This window comes from Globicephala melas, chromosome 17 (assembly GCF_963455315.2).
Source record: "Globicephala melas chromosome 17, mGloMel1.2, whole genome shotgun sequence".
NCBI classification, from domain to species: Eukaryota; Metazoa; Chordata; class Mammalia; order Artiodactyla; family Delphinidae; genus Globicephala; species Globicephala melas.
Genome location: NC_083330.1, coordinates 34804322 through 34815443, shown reverse-complemented (window position 1 = coordinate 34815443; position 11122 = coordinate 34804322). Strand labels below are relative to the sequence as shown.

The 11122-nt window shown below is 39.9% G+C and overlaps 1 protein-coding gene across 1 annotated transcript in view; it reads left to right on the top strand.

The window, feature by feature from the left end:
* Positions 1–625: 625 nt before the first annotated feature.
* The window catches only part of PIP4P2 (phosphatidylinositol-4,5-bisphosphate 4-phosphatase 2), an 85980-nt gene continuing 75483 nt past the window's right edge, over positions 626–11122 (top strand). The window contains exon 1 of the mRNA XM_030862861.2: positions 626–851. Coding sequence (XP_030718721.1) covers positions 746–851 — 106 coding nt within the window. The 5' untranslated portion in view covers positions 626–745. The remainder of the gene's footprint in view (positions 852–11122) is intronic.

Sequence of the window (11122 nt, the reverse complement as noted above, 5' to 3'; positions counted from 1 at the left end):
TTTCAATAAGATACAGTTACTAGAGTGCCAAACAGATATGTAAAAATTAACAAGGAAAAGCAAGAAATGGCACTGCTCATACAAAAATTTACGTCCTCTTAGACAACAGATGTTGAAAAATGATTTCCTAACAAAAGCAGCAGCCCTCGAGAAGGAATTGATAACCCTAGGAATAAGTTTTCTTTATATAATTGCTGCGAAGTTTGACAGCAAAGAACTCCTCTTCCTCTCTTGAGGAGTTAAACTTGGATTTGTGATTGCTGTAGTTTTCCTGTAATCAAGCCACAGGCCTTTTGCCCCCTTTCAGGCTGCCCTTCACTCTTCTTTTTCCTTATAGTTAAGGAAATGTGAAGTACAAAGAAGAAAGAGTTGTAACCCCTCCCTCCCACTTACCTCCTCTCTGCGTTCGGTTACTTGGCACCTTCCCCTCCCAGCGTTTCCCAGTCAGCCCTACTAAGTTCCCAGGGCTCCTGCTCCTCCCATTCTCCCCTCCCCCAGCTCTCCCGGGCCCTTTCTTTTTTTTTTTTTCTTCATCCGCTCCCCACCCCTAGGCGTGCTTCCCAGCGCGCTTCTCTTCCCCGCCTCTCGATCCCGCATCCCCCCTCCCTGCCCGCCTCCTACCTTGTGACACATCCCGGGTCCTCCCGGAGGCGGCTGCAGCGGCAGTAGCACTAACAGCGCCTCCAACCGGAGCCGCAACCCCAGACTCAGCCTCCACCCCGGCCCCGGCGCCACTGCTGCAGTCATGGCTGCTGATGGGGTGGACGAACGCTCGCCTCTGCTCTCCGCATCCCATTCTGGAAATGTCACTCCCACGGCCCCACCATACTTACAAGAAAGCAGCCCCAGAGGTAAGGCCAGCATAGATCTTTCTACTTTGTAAGAAAAAGCCTAGGATGTAAAGACCAGGGAGTTCTGAGGCGGAGGCCAGCCTCTCACTTGGGCTGGGAGAGAGGGATGCTGACTGTGCCTTCTGAAGCAGAGCCTGCCTGCCTGAGAGCTTCACCGCAGGGCTTTCTCGTGGTGTAGTGTGGGGTGTGTGAGTGTGTGCGTGTGTGTGTATTTCGCCCCTTCTTACCCACGGGTATGGGATGTGTGTGTGTGTGTGTGCACCGTGTCTTATCCACTGCTGTTGGTGTGTGTGTGTGTGTGTGTGTGTGTGTGTGTGTGTGTGTGTATTTCACCACTTCTGACCCAGGGGTACAGGATGTGACATGAATTTCCCAGGTTGGGCTTTGCTGTTTTAGAGCAGCTCCTAAGTGCAGCTGGATGGTTGTGCAAATCTTTCACAGTCATTCACAAATTCTTCCACGTTGCTGAGAAACCAGGAGTACTGCTCACCTTGGCATCTGTCCTTGAAAGGGCTTAGCTTGAAAAATATGCATTTTCTACCATTCACCCACCAGTAGTCTGTTCAATCAGGGAATTGCCTTAGCAAAAGGAGAAGAGTTAATCAATATTCCTAACATGTCTGAAATCTCTGCCCTTCCTTATTGCTTCTACTTGTAAGGAGTATGTGTTAGTTTTAGTGGTAAAATGAGGAATAGAAGAGAAGATGGAATATTTTTGATGCATATCAAAAATGCAGTGAGATTGAGTGCATTGAGTGAGATTGAAATTGACTTTTAAAAGTAACCCAAGTTAATAAAATAAATATTTCTATTTATTTCTCTTCGTAAAATGGAATCAAGAAAGATTTGATGGCAATGGGGTCTGAAGAAAGAAGGGGGAAATCTATTTACCAAACTATTCAATTTATTCCAAGATCTATCCTTGTTCTAAGCCTTTTAGTTGATTCCTATAGTAGAAATAAGGCGGAGTCAGTAGTTATAGAAAATGGAAGGCAAGACTTTAAAAAACCACTTAGAGCAGTGAAAAGGTTGGTCAAATATGGTACTTGCAAATGTAGGTTAAATGCATCTCTCCTTTTTGGCTGAATGTGAGACATTTAAAAACCCAAGGAGGCAAACATTAATGCCTTTGAAAATGTGGGTGGATCCTGTTTCCTGTAGCACAACTTTTTCTACGTTCAAGTCTGGAATTGGAGCAGCTGTAGAGCAGGTCGAACTTGTCAAGTATTTAAAATTTCCATTTAATACTTTATAACTTGAAAAGCAACAATCTAGATCTTAATCCACACTTAACAAGAAGCAGGACAAAGGAAAAGGATGTTTAGCTGTGAATAATTTAGTGTGATTAATGAGTTGAGAAATAAGGTGCAAAATGGTACAGATACTCACCCATAGAAAACCCACAAGTCATGTTTGTTGGTCAGCATTAAACACGTGTCAGAGGACACCTCTTGGGGGAATTTCCTTAAAAGGCAAATTTGATGTTAATGTGTTTACTGTTATCTAAACTGTATGGTCTACAACAGGTTTAAACACTTATTTAATGACTGTTTCAATTTCATCAATTCACCCTTTTAAGACAAAATATTTGATGATTTATTGAGAGACAGAATTTAGATTTAAGAAACTGTCCCATAACAGATTTTCATGCTCTCTATCTTGCATCTGTGTTTTTTATTTTTAGTCAGAGAGTGGCTAAATTATCCCACAAAAATGGTCATACTCACGGACCTGCTTGTAGACTTCTTTATCATTTGCCAAATAGTTGTTATTCTGATAAGACTTCTCAAAGCACAAAATATGGTACAAGTTTCAGCTCAGCCACTAAGAAGAAGAAGTTTCATTCCAGAAAACTTTTACCAAAGAAATTCAATGTGTTATAAAACAAAATTCAACTGTGTACATTTTAAAGATCTTATTGGCTTTATTTCGTGATTCATGAATCAGGCAGAATCCCGCCTAGCAGATAAAAAGGAGCTCTAAGGAACTGTACAAAATTAAAGACTCATATAAGCAGAAGGGAGTGGGACAGGGAAGTTATACTAGCAAAATGTGGATTGGTTGTGGCAAGGTCACTTTTCTTTAGGGGATGGCAGGAGCCTATTAGGCAGATGACCTCACTAGTGCTGATCAGGAGATTCCTGATTGATTGGGTTAAGAGTCCATTTCTGAGAGAGGCATAAGTGACTCCATTTTGGGTCTGTTGTCTTGTTTGTAACAATGTTTTAGCAAAAAGCTCTTTCTGCCTATTGTAGAACAATTTTTTTTTTCTTAACTGTGAATGAGACAGGTTAGATAATTAGAAACACTAATTTCATGGCATATGGCATATGAAGCAAGAAGCATAAATGAGAAGTAAAAGGCATTTTTGGCAAAATATCTTTTCTTAATAAATAGCAAATAAGAATCTTGATAAATATTTTGAGTAAATACACAAGATCTGATTCTAGAAGAACAGTGCTAATTACTCATTCAGTAATTCATCAGGTGGGACAACGTGCCGGAGACTGCTCTAGGAAAACAAGAGTAACCAAATCCATGCCCTCATGGAACATGAGGAAAAAGAATAAGTTGAATCATTTCAGAATGTAAGAAACAGTCTGTCACTAGACCAAATATTTTCAGTAGTTGACAACAGTAGAGTTGAAGCTTGGGATTCAAAAGACCAGAAATAGAATGTACTTTTTGGGAAAGAACTTTGGTTTATGATAATTACAATCTATAATTACCCAGACATTAAAAAAATTTCATAGAAGTGGTTAATAGCCATAACTAGGGACTATTTTCTCCAATTCAACTCTTCGCTATTTGTGTAACCTTCTAAGAACAGGAATGTGAGATCCCACCCCAAGATGAAATATTCCACTTCAAATTGAAAGTTGATGGAGTGTTTATTTATAGACAAGTTATCGATAATGTAGTGGGGGAGCAGTTAGTATTTTGCATCTGGTTTCATTTGTGTAACAAATCCTCCTGGGTTTCTAAGTGGAATGCTTCTAGTGGTCTTTGCTGTCAGTACTGGATTCCTGCATAGAGTAGGAGGACATCACCTCTCCTGTGATCACAGTGCCCCATTTGGTATATTTGTCAGTTTTTGTTAAATCATAGAAATTAAAATCAAAGAGAGTTTTAGGCTCATTTGAAAGGAGGTTGGAAAAAATACCACAAAACCTACAATTTGGCTATATTTGTTTGGTTTCTTTATACATCTGCTAATTTTATAGGAAGGATGTGGCAAATGAATATGACCTCTAAATTTATGAGATGTCATCTGTGAAAAATGGTTTATATTTGAGTTGTCTGATTATGTATTGAATATGGGAATGTGATTATCTACTTCACTATAATTCTATAGGGAAAAGAGTACTTTGTTATACAGAGATAGTTTCACTTGCTTACTTTGTTTCTGTTATTTATTCAGCAAATAAATATTGGAGTACTAGCCAAGCTCTGTGGTAAGAAGGGAAAGACAGACATGGCTCCTCTTCCAGTCTAGTGGGGGATATTGAGACATAAATTACATAATCATTCAAACAAATGCAAAAGTGCAGTGGGGATGAGGACAGTGCTAAAAATATATCCAGCGCCGTGAGAGTATATAATGAAAAGATTTAACCTGGTCAGGAAAGGCTTTCCTGAGACTTGATTTAGCTCTGAATGCTTAGCAGTAGTTAGCTTGGCAAGGAGGGGATTAGAACACTCTAAGCAAAAACAAAAAAAGTATGTGCAAAAGCCTTTAGCAGGATAGAGTATAGTAAGTACTAGGAACTGAAAGAAAGCCAGTGTGGTCAAAGTAGAAACAGCAATAGGGAAGGTGCTGCAAAATGGGAGTGGAGAGGTTGGTGTGGTTCATATTCTCCAGAGACTCTCCTTAGAACTATGCTTTTTGATATTCAAGTCCTTAGATAGTTTTTCTCTTGAATCTGGGCTGACATTGTGATTGATTTTGGCCTACAGAATAAGATAATAGAGAGCTGAATGACTTCGGAGACTAGGTCACAAGAGGTCTTGCAGCTTTTGCCTTGGTCTCTTATAAAGTACACTCTGAGGAAAGTGACTTATATAAGAATTTGAACATCCTGAGACTGCCATGCTTTGAGGAACCGTTAACTAGCCACCTGCAGAGGCTATATGGAGAGAGGGTTGCCTGACCAGCCCTCAAACATGTGAGTGAAGAAGCCATCTTGGATGCCCATTTGAGCCTTCAGATGACTCCAAGCCAAGCCAAATTCTTACTGCACCTGCATGGCAGATTCTAGGTGATTAACATCCCAACTGAGTCTGAACAATCTACAGAATCATGAAAGCTAATATTAAATTGTTGTTTTAAGCCCTAAGTTTTTGGGTGATTTGTTCTGCAGCAACAGATGACCAGAACAATAAGTATTAATCAGTGCATGCAGGGATGATGGGTCATGTTGAAGAATTTTGCCTTAAGCAAAGGGATGATCTGGTTAGATCTTTTATTATTTTTTAATTACTCTATCTATTGATTAGAGAATGAATTAGAGAAGGGCCAGAGTAGATGAGGATAGATGACTTTGAGTGGCTACTATAATGATTTGGACAAATCTGATAAACTGTGATGATAACTTGGACTCAGGTGGTGGTAGAAGTGGAGAGATACGTAGATGTTAAGAATTACTGAAGAGGGGTTGATGATAGATTGAATGTAGGAATGAGAGGGAGGTGGAAAGGATATTTCCTAGAATTCTGGCTTCTACAACTTGGTGTGATTGCCTACACTGAGGCAAAACACCAGAAGAAGACTAGGTTTTGAAGAATACAGATCATGAGCTTAGTTTTAGACATGATACATTTAAGGTGCTTTCAAATATCCAAGAAGCGATGTCAGATAAGCAATTGGATTTACAGGTGTAGGGCTAAGAAATGAGATCTGGGCTGAAAATATAAACCTGTGTTATTTACATATTGGTGATAGCCAAATACATGGATCTTGATTTAGAGTTTCCCAAAGCCCCATCAGTGTTCCACGGAATGTGACGAGATAGAACATACATGTGTTAAGATATGGATTATTCTCAGTCCTTGGAGTAGCAGAAGCCTTTAGTCCAGTGGCCTCCAGCTCTGAGTAGCTATACAAATATTGTTGTTTTCTCTGTGTACCAAAATGTGAAAAAGTTTGGGAAGCTTTATATGAGACCACTCTGGGAGAAAGAATAACATAAAAGAAGAGAGAGCCTAGGACAAAGCTTTGAGAAACTCCCAAATTTAATGAGCAGTCAGGTTAAGAAGAGCCTGCCAAAAGGCTGATAAGTGTCTTCCAGTGAGGTAGGATGAAAGCCAGGGGACTGTAATATCACAGAATCAAGGGGAAGAAAACACTTCGAGAAAGGGGTGGTCAAACATGTCAAAAGCTACAAGAAAGAGCAAATAGATAAGGTCTAAAAAAATGTCATTTGAACTTAGTGCCATGGAGGTTATTAGTGACCTTAGTGAGAGTTTGTTTAGAAGCGGCAAGGGGGGTGGGGGTGGGGGTAGTAGTGTGATGAATTGGGAGATTGGGATTGACATATATACCCTAATATGTATAAAATGGATAACTAGTAAGAACCTGCTGTGTAAAAAATAAATAAAATAAAATTCAAAAAAAAGATGTTTATATTCAAATCCTTTTTAAAGAATTGAAGAACTGTTCATTTCCATCTAATGTAATACTCTAATGCGCATTTATTTTAATTGTAAAATTACCTCAAAGCAACTTAACTTCAATGAAGAGGTTAATATTCCTTTATTCTGAAACACACTTAGATTTCCTATGAAACATAATTGCAGTTTAGAAGGCATTGCCATTTCCTTTTCACCTTGTTTCACTTTAAAAAGTGTGTAAATTCGAAGTTGCTTGAGGAAATGTTTTCAGTGACTAGAAAATAAATTGACTCCCGGTTTGAGAGATGTTATTTAATATGAACTTTTGTACTTCTTAGAAATTGTACAATAAATAAAGTATATTTTTACTGATCCTCTACCTGAAGAAATCGAAAGTTAAAAATGGTGCCTTACTTTAAAGTGAGGCAAAGTTTTATTTCACTTGGAACTATGTTCTACACTAGACTAGAGTTTTACTAGGCACTAGAGTGTCCTGGTTCAGGCTGTTATAACAGAATACCATGGACTGGGTGGCTTAAACAGCAAACATTTATTTCTCACAGTTCTGGAGTCTGGGACGTCCAGGATGGAGGTGCCAGCAGATTTGGTGTCTAGTGAGAACGCGTGGGTTGCAGACCCACAACCTCTCCTTGTATCCTAATGTGGCAGAGGAGGGCAAGAGAGCTCTTATGGGTTCTTTTCATAAGAGCACTAGTCTCATTCATGAGGTCTCCACTTTCATGACCTAATTACCTCCCAAAGATCCCGCCTCCTAATGGGGGGTTAGGATTCAACATATGAATTTTGAGGGGACACAACATTCAGTCCATTGCACTGAGTTAGAGTCCTTGAATCTATTTGGGCGGTCTTTTTTTTTTTTTTTTTTGCGGTGCGCGGACCTCTCACTGTTGTGGTCTCTCCCGTTGCGGAGCACAGACTCCGGACGCGCAGGCTCAGCGGCCATGGCTCACGGGCCCAGCCACTCCACGGCATGTGGGATCTTCCCGGACCGGGGCACGAACCCGTGTCCCCTGCATCGGCAGGCGGACTCTCAACCACTGCGCCACCAGGGAAGCCCTGGGCAGTCTTTTAAATTTCGGAACCTCCTTGCATCCTTGCAGAGTTTAAGATTGGCTGTGGACCGGCAGGAAGAGATGATGCAGACCCAGGGACCCACACTATATGCACAACCAACTGTAAGATTAAATTAAATTCTCATTTTATCAATATTTGCCAAGGTTTCTGAAACCCACTAGAAACCAGTTTGTCACAATGAGTGGAAGTAGATGCAGCATATTTGAGAGCTGCTACCGGAAGCTCCGTGAAGGTCCCAATATGGGTGTGGACCTGCTGTGATACTGAGAAAGTAGGGAAGCTTGATACTGTGCTGTGTGCTAAAGCTGATGCTCCATTTAAGGGAGTTTTTTTTTTTTTTTTTCAAAATGGTACTTTTTTGTTTGTTTTTTACTGAAGTACAAATGATTTACAATGTTGTTTCAGATGTACAGCCAAGTGATTCAGTTATACTATATATATATAGTCTTTTTAAGATTCTTTTCCATTATAGTTTATTACAAGATATTGAATATAGTTCCCTGTGCTGTACAGTAGATACTTGTTGTACAAAATTGTTCTTGAATCAAAATCTCCTTCAGTGAGACCACATCCTTATGAAGGGAAAATAGAGCCCAAACGTTGCTGAAGTATATCTGCTTCCAGTTTTCCAATATTATGGCAAGCCCATTTCCTATTATAATCCTTTTCTGTTATTCAGCAGGCATCAAGCTCTATGATTCTTTTATTCTATTTTATAATGCCCACATTTTTCCTGGCTCTACCAAACATCTTTAAAACATTAATCAAGAAATGTTTCATTCAGTCAGTTATCATTTCAAATATTTGAGCACCTGTTACACTGTTCCAGATGCTAGGGAGCTTACATTTCAGTGAGAGATACACTTGGTAAGGATTATAACTCCAGAGAGTGAAGAGAATAAAGCAGGGCATGAGGATAGAGTAAATGGTGGTGTGGGGAGTATTTCAGGTAGTGTGTTCAGGAAAGATATCTCAAAGATGACAATTGCTCAGAGACGTGAAAAATGAGTTGGAATCAGCTGTTGGAAGATTTAGGGGAGGCGTGTGTCAGGCAGCTGGAACAACAGGCACAAAACATGCTGTTATAAAACAAGGAGGACAGTTGTTTAGAGTGTGGTGACTTAGGGGAGTGTGGTAGAAGAAGTTAGAGGACTAGACTAGGAAGTCCAGGAGAGCTTTGTCAACTGAAAAAATGCACAATGTGAGAGTTATGAGTTAAGTTTTATTTGGGGCAAAATGAGAAATATAGGCTGGGAGACAGCCCCTCAGATACCTCTGAGGAACTGTTCCAAAGAGGTAAGGTGGGAGGTCAGTATATATGTGATTTTAGTGAAAGGGGTACATGCAATCAAGCACACATTTTGGCAGAAGGTTGCTGCTAGTCATGAGGAGCAGATGTCTCCTTTAATGATTTTAGTGCTTTTCTAGATATGAGAAGATGCAAAAAATTGGGCTCATAATATCTTCTGGAAAATACCTAACTCTCTGAAGGCCTGTTCTGCCAGTTTTTCCCAAGGAACATAGTGCCTCATTCCTGATCTCTGCCGTGAACTCCTTTCAGGGTGTGTTGAAGGTCAGCAACTGCAGTGGCTAGTACTTCATCCTTGTAGAGGCAGATGGTGGGTGACAAGTTTTATGGCAGCTTTGTAAGCCACCATCAGAAATGGGATTGTGTGCGGAGGATAATGGGAGGCCATGAAGGGCTTGGAGCAGACGAGAGACACGAGATATTAAATGTTTTACATTTAAGTAGATCATCCTGGTTGGTGTTTGGAGAATGAATTATTGGGTGAATAATGATAAGAGGCTAATAAGACATGAAACTAATCAGGAGGCTGTTACAGTGGAATAGGCAAGAGGTAATGTTGTTCTGAGCCAGGGTATAGGTGATGGAAGCAGTGAAATGTGGTTAGATTCAGGACATATTTTATGCATAGAGCAGAAGGACTTGCTGATGGATTGAATCAGTGGAAAGAAAGGAATCACAAATCTCAAAAATGACCTAAACAGCTAGGTAAAAAATTGCACTTTTTTCTAAAATGGGCAAACAGAAGGAGTTGGGTGTGTGTTGCGGGGGTGGTGAGGAGAAGGACAGTGGAAATAAATATTTTGTTTCAGACAAGTGGAGTTTGAAATACCTTTAGTCATCATTCAATTGGAAATGTCCAGTATGCAATTGGATGTGCAAGTTTGGAGTCTGGGGAGAGATCAGGCCTGAGGAGTACATTTCATTCAACAATTATTTATTATATGTATGGTAATACTTCACTGTAGTGGGTGATGATGCTTTCGGCTTCTCATTTATTTCCAAGGATTCTTCAAACTCTTTTCAGGAATGTCAAACTTCTAGGACAGAGCATTCTGTAAAAATCTTGCAAGATTTGCCAGATGCATACAGATGTTAGCTAGATAGCTGAGATGTTAGAGAGGAGAGTTAGCAGGACGGATGTTCATAACTATATTTGAAGGCAGTAAGCTACTGTCTGCGAAGTGATCAATGGAAATGCTAATCCTTCCACTTTGGGGAAAAGCAGACAAGCCTGAGTACAGCTTTACACTCAGCTGTTATGAGTTCCATTTTTATAAGGATGAAGAGATATTGCATAACCTGAGAATGACAACCCTTTAATGGTTCTTAAAAGGGAACACATTCTGCCTGCTATTCTTTCAAGAGAACTTCCATACTTTTTTTTGGTGGATTGAGTAGGGAGTGCATCAGAGTTTGTTTTGCTTTGGCACTTTTCTAGATTTTTTTTCCTTTCCCTGGTTGCTGTTATAAAGTGAACTTCTTTTTCTTTGTAAGAATAAAAATAAATATGTGAAAAAGAAGTGAAAAGTGTATCTCCTCTTCCTGGTCTTCATGTGTTTCTCAAGCATTATATAACTAAATCCCTGTATAGTCTCAGAAATGATCTGCCACCAGGTGTAGTTTGGCCTGGGGGACCTGACACTTGAATTCTTTCTGCCAGTTACTAGCTGTTGACCTCAGAGTAGTTACTTTACATCTCTGGGCCTCAGTTTTCCACCTGAGAAGGAATGGTGTAGTGTGTTCCCTTTCGCTTTTATATTCCATAACACAGTTGTTCTTGATAAGGAATCTGGATACACCTAAGAGAATATATCTGTGACTTTAAAATATAGATGATGATTATCTTTTTTTACCTCATTCTTTTACTTCCAATGTCCCTTTTGTACTTAAATTTCTATTTCTTCCAATACCCTTTTGAAAATTGCAAAGACAGTATTATTGAACATTAAGGAGTGTTACATGGCTCTTTTAAGCATCAGAAGACCAACTAGCGTGCAATAATATTTTCTTCCATAGGAAGTATTTGTATGTGCCACATGACCAGTCAGGGCATTCTATTCAAAGCATGTATTTCTAAAGGCAATGGCAAAATATTTTTTCCTCCTATGCTTTGTCAAGTTGAGATAGTTAAGCTTCACAGATCCATAATATGGATTTAAAACCAGTATACAGGGCTTCCGTGGTGGCGCAGTGGTTGAGAGTCCGCCTGCCGATACAGGGGACGCGGGTTCGTGCCCCGGTCCAGGAAGATCCGACA